This window comes from Bos taurus, chromosome 5, assembly GCF_002263795.3.
Source record: "Bos taurus isolate L1 Dominette 01449 registration number 42190680 breed Hereford chromosome 5, ARS-UCD2.0, whole genome shotgun sequence".
NCBI classification, from domain to species: Eukaryota; Metazoa; Chordata; class Mammalia; order Artiodactyla; family Bovidae; genus Bos; species Bos taurus.
In genome coordinates, this window is record NC_037332.1 from 100,616,113 (window position 1) to 100,631,167 (window position 15,055).

The following is a 15,055-nucleotide window of genomic DNA, read 5'->3' on the forward strand; positions in this document are numbered from 1 at the left end:
AATATTGCATGTCTAAATATGCTTGACACCCAGTAAATGGGTTTTCTCACTAATTCATAGAAAACCCACTGCTGTGTAGGTAGGTGTGGGTAGGTGAGAACATAAGAAGACAACAAAGCTTTTCAGAAATGGGCACTTCGTTTGGCTGATCTTGCCTCATAGAACTTAGGGTTTTTTCTTTTATACAACATTAGTGCCACATTCTGCCATTTGCAATGGACAATCAGCCGGTGTACGAAAATTCAAACTTAGCCAGGGATTCTGCCACTGAAAGGTCATCACCCTCTTCTCTTTGTCAGAGTAAGTGACTTTAATTTTCCTTCTGGCATTGGTATATCTTCCAATACTTGGATTTTTCTCTTAAATTTGTGGTTTTAAATCATGACTCTGAAGATGAGCAGCAGTCATATGCTAATGTTAAATAGATATAGCATGGCCTGTCTATAGGTAATCACAGATATGGGAAAAAAACCACATCTTGTAGGTTTGTTTTTTATCAAGATAATTTTGTGAAAAGTGAACATCGCTCTTATCACTGAACCTTGGCAAAAGGATTCTTTAAGAAATATTTTACATCTATGAACATATGAACAAAGAAGTATTTTTCTTTGTCTTTTTGGTTTTTCTGCTTCACCATGCACCATGCATGATCTTTGTTCCCAGACCAGGGTTCACATCCATGCTCCCTGCAGTGGAAGCTTGGAGGCTTAACCACTGAACCACCAGAAAGTCCCCTTTTTGTTTTTCAGTTTGTTTATTTTTTAACAAAGGAGTATGTTTAGAGATACTTTACTACCTTGCTGTAATAGTTACCTACTTTATTCCAAATTCCTTTATAAATTACTGTAAGTTCCAATGCATTTGCACCCATGATGTTCCCTTCAAAACACTGGAGTGTAGTCTTAATGATTGACATCTTTCACTCTACAAAAGGAAGGGAAAAAATGTTCTGAAAAAAATGATATTCAAGATCAAAGACTTGAATGGAATCACAATCTGATGACTTTTAAATTAAAATGTATATCAGCTTAGAAGGAGGTAAGCCACAGGACATGGGAGAAAATCATTGATGAAACTATTTGACATTTGTTGAAGTTGGCAATTTTGTGTGTGTGTGATCTAGTATTCTGAGTGAAGGAGATAGGGATTCTAACATGAGGTAATGGATTCCATGGGCTGGGGATGGATGAAAAGAAACTAGAAACTAAGTAGAAAAATGTATAAAATTATCATAATATACTACTGCCTTCTGATGTCAAACCAAATTTACTAATATTGTAATTTTTATCCCATGTGATATTCATTTCATAGTGTACTTAGCACATGGGTTGTATCTTTTTAAGACCATTTGGTATAATTTGAAACTATTAAATTATCAACATTCTAAATTGGAGATTGAAAAGTCTTAGGGTTACAAAAGAGTTTGATGATACTTTCATATGGGGTAATAGAAATTTGGGGGATTTTGATAACTACAGTGAGAGTTTGGTGAAGCTACAGGTATTTTTTCATGTGAAAGAGCAAGGCTTTCTCTTCCCTATTCAAATCAAGCAAAAGTGGAAGAAAGGAGGATGGTGTTGAAAGGACATTTTGGAGAATGAGTATACAGAAAGATGGCAAGATTTTCCTCAAAAGCTACTATCTATGATCCCAAGTCATTTTGATTGCAATCATTATTCCACAAAATATCATTCTATTGTCTATTTTGATTGCAATCATTATTCCACAAAATATCATTCTAAAAGTAAATCTGAAAAACAAAATAGAATAAAGTAAGAACAAAATGTGTGCTTATAAACACTTGACTGAAAAAAATGCATAATGTAAAAGTTGAGAATTATGTATTTGGTGACTTTACTGAGGACCATAGCCAAGAAGGTAGCCTCTTAGATAACTCTAAGGAACTTTCCCAAAAGGTGATGGAGGATCCAGGATTTATAGGAGTTTTTGCTTAAAACAAAAGGAAAAACATGTAGTTGAATGTCAAAAGACAACTGCTGATCACAAAAACAGATGTCTCAAGTTAATGATTTTAGTGCTTTTCTACATGTGGGAAGACACACACAAAAATCAATCATTCTTATTGAAATCAATCACTCACATGTATTTTAAATACCCAGGCTTTTATCCTGTTTTTCCTCTATCCTGAATTCCCCTCAGGCTTCACCATCGGGGCAGCTGCCCTGCTTGATGGCTTTGTGGTTGCAACATCTCTTGTTTATTGAAATGGCAGGTGACATTCTTTCTCTGCACATTGACCTGGTATTACAATTATTGTGAAACTACCCCTGAGCTCTTTGGCTGAACTGTTCAGGCTATGGGACTGTGGAATAGTGATTATATTAAAGACATTCGGGAAAACCAGACAGAGATGTGAGTTGTGACTTATTTAATTTATAATTTCTTATAAAAGTAGATAAGTGTTGGCAAAATGCCTCTAGTGTTTATCTTTTCATCCAAAAATAAGCACCTGAGGCAGATGTGCCCTGGTGCTGGGGCGACTGTAAGTGAACAAAATAGTGAAAAAATATTTTCTATTCTTGTGTTTATATTATACTACTAGGAAGACATACATATAAATGAATAAGTATATTATGTATTAGATGATATTAAGTGCAAAAGAGAAAACTTTTATGTATTTGTCATTTCCACCCCCTTGGTCTCTTGTTTATTTATTTTAGCTGCACTGGGGCTTTGTTGCTGCATGCAGCCTTTCTCTGGTTATGGTGAGGGGGGTTACTCTTCACTTGCAATGCATGGGCTTCTCACTGTGGTGGCTTCTCTTGTTGTGGAGCATGGACTTAGTTGTGCTGTGGCACGTGAAATCTTCCTGGACCAGAGATCCAACCTCTGTGCCCTGCGTTGGCAGGCAAATTCTTAACCACTGGACCACCAGGTAAGTCTTCAGAATCCTACTTTAAGATGATTGGTAAATGATCTTTTCTGCCCCTATCCCTCATCCTAAATCTAGCTCTTTCTTATGTGATCCAAACAACCTTTGCGTTTTGTACCAAATGAACTCAACTGAGTTAACCTGGTATATTTTCTTAATCTCTCAGATGTTTGTCGGGGTCCATGTCAGCATAGATTCGCTCTGAAACTTGGGTGTGCTGGGATTATTCTTCTTGCCTTTACTGTGATTGCATTGAAAATTTCAGGTAAGTGGTACAAGACCACTTATTTTTATTTTTCTACTTATTCTACTTGTACCATCAATATGGCTACCCCAAACTTAGTGGGAGACCAATGAAATATAAAGAGTCACAAAACAGTGCTCTAATAGTGCTCAGCCCATATTCATTCTAAAACATTTGGCCTCTGATATTTCTCTTCCTCGTTGTTCTCAGAGTCATCGCAAGGGATTTCACATGTGCTCCAAGAATTTTTTTTTAATTTTAATTATGATAAAAGGGTGACAATAACAAAGAAAATTTCCAATAATTTACAGTTTTTATTTTAAAATATATTTTATGTAATGCACCAAAAGATTTCAACACATAGTAATACAAAAACTATTGATGAGCTATTTGACATTGTTTTTACAGATTGTTTTAGATCTTTGAAATCTAGTGTGTATGTTTTAAATCTACAGTACATTTCAACTTAGCCACTAATATCAATAACTTATTTAACTTATATGCAGAGTACATCATGAGAAACGCTGGACTGGAAGAAACACAAGCTGGAATCAAGATTGCCAGGAGAAATATCAATAACCTCAGATATGCAGATGACACCACCCTTATGGCAGAAAGTGAAGAGGAACTAAAAAGCCTCTTGATGAAAGTGAAAGTGGAGAGTGAAAATGTTGCCTTAAAGCTCATAATTCAGAAAACTAAGATCATGGCATCTGGTCCAATCACTTCATGGCAAATAAATGGGGAAACAGGGGAAACAGTGTCAGACTACATTTTTGGCCTCCAAAATCACTGCAGATGGTGATTGCAGCCATGAAATTAAAAGATTCTTACTCCGTGGAAGGAAAGATATGACCAACCTAGATAGCATATTCAAAAGCAGAGATATTACTTTGCCAACAAAGGTACGTCTAGTCAAGGCTATGGTTTTTCCAGTAGTCATGTATGGATGTGAGATTTGGACTATAAAGAAAGCTGAGCACAGAAGAATTGATGCTTTTGAACTGTGGTGTTGGAGAAGGAGGTCCAACAGTCCACCCTAAAGGAGATCAGTCCTGGGTGTTCATTGGAAGGACTGATGCTACAGCTGAAACTCCAATACTTTGGCCACCTCATGCGATGAGTTGACTCATTGGAAAAGACCCTGATGCTGGGAGGGATTGGGGGCAGGAGGAGAAGGGGACAACAGAGGATGAGATGGCTGGATGGCATCACCCACTCGATGGACATGAGTTTGAGTGAACTCTGGGAGTTGGTGATGGACAGGGAGGCCTGGCGTGCTGCGATTCATGGGGTTGCAAAGAGTCGGACACAACTGAGCGACTGAACTGAACTGAACTGATTCATCAGAAATACTTGATTTGTATTTAGATTTTGTAAAGCTTACAGTTTTAAAGTTTGTTGAACTTGTTACAATATTGCTTCTGTTCTTCCTATGTTCTGGGTTTTTGTTTGTTTTTGTTTTTTGTTTTTGGCCAAGACGCATGTGGGATCTCAGCTTTCCAACCAGGGATCACACCTACTCCCCATGCACTGGAAGGCAAAGTCTTAACACTGGATGGCTTAGGAAGTCCCTATAGTTTCTTAAGTGCCTACTAAATTTCAGATTGTCCTGGGCAATGTCTCACATACGATAGGCACTATATTCTGAAGATGGAGCATGCAAACAGGAGTGTAAGCAATTTAAAAGTTTAAGCAACACCAGGTTACTGAAAGCAAGTAAAAAATGTGAAAGTGAAAGTCGCTCAGTCATATCTGACTCTTTGCAACCCCATGGACCATACAGTCCATGGAATTCTCCAGGTCAGAATATTGGAATGGGTAGCCTCTCCCTTCTGCAAGGGGCTCTTGGGTTCTTTGCCAGCTGAGCCACAAGGGAAGCCCAAGAATACTGGAGTAGGTAGCCTATCCCTTCTCCAGCAGATCTTCACGACCCAGGAATCCAACCGGAGCCCCCTGCATTGCAGGCTGATAAGCAAACAAAGAAAGTTTAAGTAAATTGGTAAAGTCTTATTTATAGTAGAAGCAAGTAACTCAATGTTTCTGTGGGTTGACTTGTTATGTATTTGTTTACATTGTCTTCTAAATGGACTCTCTGTTACTACATTGCTATTCCTTTTATCTTCTGTTCATTTCAAGCTTGTTGAAATCATTTCCGGAAGTGATAAATATAGCATATCCATTTCACTGCAGCTTTTAGCATTAACCTTTTAAAATAGTTTCTCTTTATTTACCAGTGATATCCTTAATACAAAACTCATCAAAAGGAAAAAGCACTGTGGATTCCCAAGAAAAGAGGATGGAAACAACAGGTATATTTTGTGCCTTGAATTTCTTAAGAACAATGGCTAAAATTTGATAGATATCATTGCCTTATCTTAATTAAGGCTAATAACAACCAATACATTAAGATAGTATTATCACTCTGCTTTTACCTTTGACAAAACAGAGACATGGAAAGATTAAGCCACTCATTCAGAGTCATACAAGTCCTAAGAGGTGACACTGAGACTTTGGTCGTCTATATTCAGAGCCTATGATCTTAACCAGATAATACTGTCTTAATGAATATTCCTGCCAGGATAGTCAATAATTAATTAATAGTTAAAAACCAAGCTATAGTCAAATAGTCATTTACATGGGCTATTAGGTGATTTGAATGAATATATCAAGCAGTTAACTTTGGTCTGAAGTTAATTAATGAAACACAAATGTGAAATGAATTCTTTAAATTTATTGTATTAATCATTAAGACATTGATCATGTTCTTATACTTTCTAAGTAGTGTGTTTTAATACACTATTGATGAGTGACTGCAGCAGAAAGTGATCATTTATTATATACATTGTACAGAACAGAAATTTTAAGAAACTTGGGAAATCCTTCTAGAAAATGCTATCCAATAGATTCTGTTAATAACCCACCCCCAAGAAGAAGAAATGCAAAAAACAATGAGCTGATTCCAATTTGGGAAAGGAGTACATCAAGGCTGTATATTGTCACTCTGCTTATTTAACTTATGTGCAGAGTACCTTGTGTGAAATCCCGGGCTAGATGAAGCACAAGCTGGAATCAAGATTACCGAGAGAGATATCAATAATCTTAGATATGCAGATGACACCACCCTTATGGCAAAAAGTGAAGAACTAAAGAGCCTCTTGATGAAAGTGAAAGAGGAGAGTGAAAAAGTGGGCTTAAAATTCAACATTCAAAAAATGAAGATGATGGCATCTGGTCCCATCACTTCATGGCAAATAGATGGGGAAAAAATGGGAACAGTGACAGACTTTATTTTCTAGGGCTCCCAGATCACTGCAGATTGTGACTATAGCCATGAAATTAAAAGACATGTGCTGCTTGGAAGAAAAACTGTGACCAACATAGACAGCATATTAAAAATCAGAGACATTACTTTGCCAACAGAAGTCCGTCTAGTCAAAGCAATGGTTTTTCCAATAGTCTTGTATGGATGTGAGACCCAGACCATAAAGACAGCTGAGTGCTGAAGAATTGATGTTTTTGAACTGTGGTGTTGGAGAAGACTCCTGAGAATCTTTTGGACTGCAAGGAGATCAAACCAGTCAATCCTAAAGGAAATCAGTCCTGAATATTCATTGGAAGGACTGATACTGAAGCTGAAGCTCCAATCCTTTGGCCACCTGATGCAAAGAGCTGACTCATTGGAAAAGACACTGATGCTGGGAAAGATTGAAGGCAGAAGGAGAAGGGGATGACAGAGGTTGAGATGGTTGGATGGCATCACCGACTCGATGGACATGAGTTTGAGCAAGCTCTGGGAGTTGGTGATGGACAAGGAAGCCCCATGCTGCAATCCATGAATTTACAGAGTCGGACAAGACTGAGTTACTGAGTTGAACTGAATAGGCAAATATATAATTTAGCATTAGAATGTTTTTATAATTTTTCTCCATGGTATTTGCCATTAACTTATGAATTATTATTTGCTTTCAAGTATATTGTTTCAAGTGTATTTTTTAGATGATTTTGATATTGTTGTCCATGGAGTAGAAAGAGCACTGGTGAGGAATTTAAGGAATCCTAGAAAGAGTTTGTCTCTATCACCATCTGCGTGTGTGGACTTGAACAAGTTATTCTGTCTGTTACTATTTTAACTGGTCACTATTTTTCAAATCTTAGTAGCAGAATGAACAATGGTCTCAAAAGCGTCACAGTTATATTAAATTCTAAATACATAATTGTCCTCACAGCGATGATCAAAGTCTTTCCTGAATTTATGACGACTAGTGCATGCGTAGTTAGTGTTAGTGGGGTGGGGACAGGTTAGAAACATAACATTTATTTCTTCTTCCTCTTTCTTACTTTATTGTTCCCCTTCTTTCTTACTTTAGAGAGACCAGTTCTGTTAACATGCCCAATGCATTGGCAACAAATCTGACATAAATGCTTATATCTTCATGAAACTTCCAAATCTTGGAATGACAGTCTAGCTGACTGTTCCACAAGAGAATCCAGTCTACTGCTTATTCAAGATCGGGAAGAATGGTAAATAATTAAGTAAAATACTTTAATACAACTTAGCACTGACTTCTAGCCACATCAAGATCTTTGTGCTTTAGCCTTAAGGGTTCTATGCAGATGAAAATATCAACCTTGACTTCAAGAAGCTCACAATCTGAGAGACTAAATAGACATGTAAACAAAATAAATATAATTTAATGAATACAATATAAATATAAACATTTGTATATATTAATATATAAATGAACAAATAGAAATATCACAAATAAGGATTAATTAACTCCAACAGGGAGTCAGGAAAGGCCTCATACAGAGTGAAGTAAGCCAGAAAGAAAAACACCAAAGCAGTATACTAACACATATATATAGAATTTAGAAAGATGGTAACAATAACCCTGTATACGAGACAGCAAAAGAGACACTGATGTATAGAACAGTCTTATGGACTCTGTGGGAGAGGGAGAGGGTGGGAAGATTTGGGAGAATGGCATTGAAACATGTAGAATATCATGTATGAAACGAGTCACCAGTCCAGGTTCGATGCATGATACTGGATGCTTGGGGCTGGTGCACTGGGACGACCCAGAGGGATGGTATGGGGAGGGAGGAGGGAGGAGGGTTCAGGATGGGGAACACATGTATACCTGTGGTGGATTCATTTCGATATTTGGCAAAACCAATACAATATTGTAAACTTTAAAAATAAAATAAAATTAAAAAAAAAAAAAAAGAAGAGGTGATACTTGAACTGGGTTTCAGAGGATGAGCATAAGAATACAAACCAGTAACAGATAAACAGATTCAATATGCAGTCATTTCTTCTGTTTCATTTACAGATACTCATACAAAACCTGATAAACGAAGAAGGAATTCTGTTTTGGATTGGATTAAATTTTACATTCTCAGAGAAGAGCTGGAAGTGGGTAAATGGATCCTTTTTAAATTCTAAAATGTGAGTATTAGGTAAGCTAATTTGAATATTCAATTTACAACATTGTTATTGAAGACTGAGATTTATAGTTAATAGCCTGAGAAGAAGAATGATTCTGAAGTTGGTTAAAAATTTCTATATGTGAAAACACACCAACCCTTTGTCACAACATATATTTTATCTGCAGTGCAGTTTTAAGAGACAAGGAATAGATCAATTCCTTTGGGAGGGACACACACAAAGAAGTTTTTAAAAGAATAAAATTTAAAAATAAAGAAATTTCTAGCTAGAAGCTATTGACCCAAAGAATTGTTAAATAGCTTTTCAACCTGTGGGACCACATACCTTAGTGGGCCACGCTGGAACGATAAATACGAGAAGAAAAATATAGCGCATATCAGAGTATGTGGAATCCAGATATTTGGGAACTAGCCAAATTGTGATAAATATCGCAGCCTATTTTAACCAGTAGTGTGGAAAAAGAGTTGTTTGAGGAGATGTTATAAACCTGCATAAGCCACAATTTGAGCTATTTGCCATTTCTTTTTCTTACATTTTATTTATTTATTTTTGTCTGTGCTGGGTCTTCACTGCTGCTCAGAGTTTTCTTTAGTTGCTCAGAGTGGAGGCTACTCTCTAGCTGTGGTGTGCGGGCTTTTCACTGTGGTAGTTTCTCTCTTGCTGAGCACCTCTTCTAGGGCACTTGGGCTTCAGTAGTTGCGGTGTGTGGGCTCTAGAGCACAGACACGATAGTTGTGTTGCACAGGATTAGTTGCTCCACAGCATGTAGGATCTCCCCAGATTAGGGATCGAACCTGTGTCTCCTGCTTTGGCAGGTAGCTTCTTCACTGAGTCGTTAGGGAAGCCCTTGCCATTTTTTTCTGGTTGTCTCACTATAGTCTCTTATTGCAAGATGGTCAGGATAACCATGAGTGTTTTAGGATTGATGTTACAAATTAAATTACAAACCTTTAACGGACTTCATCTTTTTTGTACATCAAAGGGCAGGACACTATTTTTCCCTAGAAAGCGAAAGTGTGCAGGCATCCAACCAAGTTTCTGAAAAGAATTTTTGTTGAGTTTTTCAGAACAGATGACATTGTGTTATGCTTTTTGAGTTCGCAAAAGATTTATTGACATTTGTATAAATTACAGTTAAAATCGATTCTTTTTCTCATTCAAAAAACCAAGACATGGAAGGTTAATACCCAGGAGCATATGCAAGTTTATATATAGTATAAATATAGTATAGTAATAATTTAGTAATATAGTAAACATAGTAATATAGTAATAATATAGTAATATTTTATTGTGTGGAAAGTTACCTAACATTGAGATATGTTGGTTTAATTACCAAGTTTTGATTTGTTTGACTCATTCTAAAATACAGTATTTTTTTAAGTGCAGTACTTTAAAATGAATATTATTTTAAAATAAAGTGTTCTGGACTAGAATAAACATATTAAAAGGCAAATGTATTTTGTTAAATAAAATCTATTCTGAATTTTTATTTGTTTTACAGGGCTTATTATCTACACTTCATTGACATATAAATGCAACTCTGATATTAGCTTACTTTTATTTCTTTGTCATTAGAAAAGGTTAATTTTGGTTACATGTGTGTATGTTTCTTACTGGGGCATTATGTTTATTTTATTAAGGTTTATTATAAAATTGGAAAACTCTGAGGTCTTTATGAGAAGAAATACAGGCATAGTTGATAGATTAAATGTGACTGAACATTCTATTTTATTCTGAAGATTAAAGTAATGGTTTTATGAATACTGTGATCAGGTAAATCTGGAAGGTATCATATGATAATAAAACAGCAGCAGTTAGACACTGCTTTTATTTAGTGCACTAATCTAGACAGCATATTATAAAGTAGAGACATTACTTTACCAACAAAGGTCCGTCTAGTCAAAGCTGTGGTCTTGCCAGTAGTCGTGTATGGATGTGAGAGTTGGACTATAAAGAAAGCTGAGTGCAGAAGAATTGATGCTTTTGAACTGCGGTGTTGGAGAAGACTCTTGAGAGTCCCTTGGACTGCAAGGAGATACAACCAGTCCATCCTAAAGGAAATAAGTCCTGAATATTCATTGGAAGGACTGATGCTAAAGCTGAAACTCCAATATTTTGGCCACCTGATGTGAAGAACTGACTCATTTGAAAAGACCCTGATGCTGGGAAAGATAGAAGGAAGGAGGAGAAGGGGAAGACAGAGTATGAGATGGTTGGATGGCATCACCAACTCAGCGGACATGAGTTTGAGTAAACTCCCGGAGTTGATGATGAACAAAGAGGCCTGGCGTGCTGCAGTCCATGGGGTCACAAAGAGTCAGAAAGGACTGAGTGACTGAACTGAACTGAACCCTGGTTTTCAACTAAAGTAAAACAGAGTGATAATTATTTTTTTAACAGGACTGCTTTGGGGGTTAAAGAAGATAACACTGAAGAACTAGGCAGAGATCTGATCAAAGTGAGCCTGCAAAGTTACCAAGGGCCTTTTGGAAATGGGCTTGGTCAGTTGAGCATAAAAACGTTATCTTGAAAGTTGAAGGGACCAGAAAGGTGAAAGAGAGAAAATAGTAAAAGACACTTTTGCTATTACTCTCTTGAAAGAAATGCTGATGTGACTAGACTGTCAGGCCCTAGGAGGGAATCAGGTGGACTTCTCAGGGCCAAGGGGCTTTATGAAGAAATAGAAAAAAGGAACAAAGAAAATCTGTGATAGAGCCCTGCCCACTGTACCACTTCACTTTCGATTTAGGACAAGCAGGTGAACGTCTTGCGCATATCCCATCCTAGCACACAAGTTCTGCGTGGCCATCCCATTCTTTGACTGCTACTCACACCACATCTGCAATGAGCCACAACACTCCTGCATCTTTGGAATTAATAGAACATGGATCACAGCAGACACTCGTGAACTGTTTGGAATGGGGGAAAAAAATGAACTTTCTACTACATACAACATGAACTGAGCCTCCTTTTCTGTCCACATTCAAATTCTGCAGACCCTGTGTATCTATCTATGTACTTACTACATTTCCTGAGCACATACTCTGTTTAAGCCTGATCACACTTCTATAGGTATCATTTCAATGCCTCCCCAAATACTAGGTCGTTATATCCTAAATATTTAAGAAAATCAAAGTTCCATGAAAGCAATAAGTTTTTCATGTGATATGTTAATAGGAGATTCAGTTTCCAATTTTCAAAGCTTCATTTTGTATATATCATGATGACATTTCTGTTTAGAATGCTTCGCTTCCAGTGAAGATGAACTTGTAAGTTCCAGATGTTTATGTTAGCTTTGTTTTAAAAGTTTATATTTGTGACTGACTGTGTAGTTATCACTGTTCAGTTGCTAAGTCATGTCCAACCCTTTCTGACCCCCATGGACTGCAGCTCCCCAGGGTCCTCTGTCCTCCAGTGTCTCCCAGTTTGCTCAAATTCATGTCCATTTGAGTCAGTGATGCTATCTAACCATCTCATCCTCTGCCTCCCCCTTCTCCTTTAGCCTCAGTCTTTCCCAGCATCAGGGTCTTTTCCAATGAGTTGGCATTTCCCATCAGGTGGTCAAAGTATTGGAGCATCAGTCCTTCCAAGGAATATTCAGGGTTGATTTCTTTTAGAATTGTCTGGTTTGATTTGCATGCAATCCAAGGGACTCTCAAGAATCTTTTCCAGCACCACGATTTGAAAGCATCAATTCTTCGGCACTTACTCTCTTTATGGTATAAATTTCACATCAGTACATGAGTAATGGAAAAGCCATAGCTTTGACCATATTGACGTTTGCTGGCAAAGTGATGTCTTTGCTTTTGAATATGCTGTCTAGGTTTGTCATAGCTTTCCTTCCAAGGAGCAAGTGAAAAAAAAGTGAAAGGGAAAGTGTTAGTCCCTCAGTCCTGTCTGACTCTTTCCCACCCTATGGATATATGTCTCCAGGTTCCTCTACCCACAGAAATGGAAGTCTCCAGACAAGAATACTGGAGTGGGTAGCCATTCCCAGGAGCAAGTGTCTTTTAATTTCACATCTTCAGTCATTGTCTACAAAGGTTTTGGAGCCCAAGCAAACAAAATCTGTCACTGCTTTCATTTTTCCCCCTGCTATTTGCCATGAAGTGATAGAACTGGAGCTAAAATCTTAGCTTTTGAATGTTGAGTTTCAAGCCAACTTTTCACTCTCCTCTTCCCCCCTCTTTCAGAGGCTTTTTAGCTCCTTTTCACTTTCTGACATTAGACAGTTTATTTACCCAGTGCTTAATATCTGAGCATCTTGTTGTTTCCTGAAAGTTACAGAAAATACTGGCTGGATGAGGAGAATTGTGTGAGAAAATCATGAACACTAAGAGAGTCTTTTCTTTTTCTCCACAGATTACCCATTTTTGGTGATGCTAAAGAAGACTGCTGTGTTTACATATCAAAGACACAATGTATTTCTGATTACTGTGCTGCAGAAAATAGATGGATCTGCCAAAAAGAACTAAAACCTGTCAGAAACAAAGGAATATATTCTTCCAATTGACTAGACATCCCCTTCCATCTCTTTAATTTCCATTTCAGATCTCTGTCATTTTAACTGTATATATTGTCATAGTGGCTCCATGCACATTTTGTGGTACAAAGTGAACACACACTGAGAATTCTAATTTTTGTGAATTTTACAAAAGTTCATGTCTAACCTCCTCATTAAATAACTGAGAAAACATATACCTAAGGAAAAGATGTCTCAGGGTATGTGCTCAGGAGTCAGATAGGTGGATCATATGGTAGTTCTATTTTTCAGTTTTTTAAGGAACTGCCATACCGTTCTCCATAGTGGCTGTATCAATTTACATTCCCACCAGTGGTACAGGAGGGTTCCCTTTCCTCCACACGCTCTCCAGCATTTCCTGTTTGTAGATTTTGTTCATGATGGTCATTCTGATGGGTGTGTTAGCTTTGACATAAATACACAACCATATGTAAAATGAATAGCTAGTGGGAAGCTGCTATATAGCACAGAGAACTGAGCTCAGTGCTCTGTGATGACCTAGAAGAGTCTGATGCGGAGGGGTGCAAGCAGGAGGCTCAGGAGGGAGGGGATATATATATATATATATATATATATATATATATATATATACACACACTTATAGCTGATTCACTTCATTGTACAGCAGAAGCTAACACAACATTGTAAAATAATCCATTCTCTGGATCTTATATCAGAGATCCATTACTAAAGGAATTTGGGGAAAGGAACTTAACTCTTCTCCATCATTGCAAAGTTCTTTTCATTTTAATTTTATCCCTGCTTTTTTTTTAAATTAAATTTCATTGGAGTGTAATTGCTTTATAATAGTGCGTTAGTTTCTACTGTACAGCAAATTGAACCAGTCTTACGTATACATTTATCCCCTCCCTTTAGGACTTCCTTCCCACAGTGCATTAATTAGAGTTCCATATGCTATGCACTGTGCACCAGGTACCAATTTCTTTTTGGCAGTAGATACCAATTTCAGGAGGACAATTTTTCCACCAACCAGGGAGGAGGTTATGGTTTCAGGATGATTCAAGTGCATTACATTCACTGTACATTTGTTTATTTATTTCCATTATCATTATATCAGCTCCATCTCAGATCATCAGACATTAGATATGGGAAATTGGGGACCCATGCTATACAGTATGTTCTCATTTGGTGTCTATTTTATATATGTACATAGTACCAGTAGTGTAGATATGTCAATCAACTCCCCCAATTCCTCCCACCACCCCCTTTCTCCTTTGATATCCATACATTTGTTCTCTATTTCTATTTTGCAAATAGGATCACCTATACCATTTTTCTAGATTCTACATATATGCATTAATATGAAATTTATTTTTCTCTTTCTTCCTTACTTCACTCTGCATGACAAACTCTAGATCCATCCACATCTCTACAAATGACCCAATTTCATTCCCTTTTATGTCTGACAAGTCAGTGCCAGCCTGAATCATATAAATTCAAATAATGCTATAATGATCAAAACAAAATTTTAGTTTCTGTTTTCCATGCCTGTTGATTTATAATACTTATAAAATTTTGAACACATCAAATAGTCAAAGGATAATTCATTTTGTGCCAGTTACTTAGGAAACATCAATACATTTTTAGAAAAATATTCTCGACAAGATTATATTTACAAAGTAATAATATATGATAAAAGTGAGATTTTTGAAGTGTTTGTTCTTTCGAGGGAAAAGACCTATAAAGAACAGATACTTTAGAAAAAATGTTCCCACAATGGACAATGTACATTCCTACCTCCTTGGAATGATGTTCAAAGCAACCTTCTAAAGCAGATCAGGATAAAGCTAAGTTCATTCAGTTAGTTCAGAATTCATTCCAAATATAGCACTTTCTTTCTCCTATATTTATGTGATCTGAATTCAAGCACCCCTAAAGCACACATCCGTAAGAACCTTTTACAATGAAACTAAGCCCAAGAAG

General features: G+C 36.9%; 1 protein-coding gene across 1 annotated transcript; it reads left to right on the forward strand.

Moving 5' to 3' along the window:
- Nucleotides 1–215: 215 nt before the first annotated feature.
- LOC100138381 (killer cell lectin-like receptor subfamily B member 1) lies at nucleotides 216–13,287 on the forward strand. Its single transcript, XM_059887276.1, is given in 7 exon segments — nucleotides 216–300; nucleotides 3,060–3,158; nucleotides 5,375–5,449; nucleotides 7,508–7,661; nucleotides 7,736–7,811; nucleotides 8,474–8,589; nucleotides 12,928–13,287. Coding segments are annotated over 7 exon segments (780 nt in total). The 3' UTR covers nucleotides 13,103–13,287.
- The last annotated feature ends 1,768 nt before the right edge of the window (nucleotides 13,288–15,055 follow it).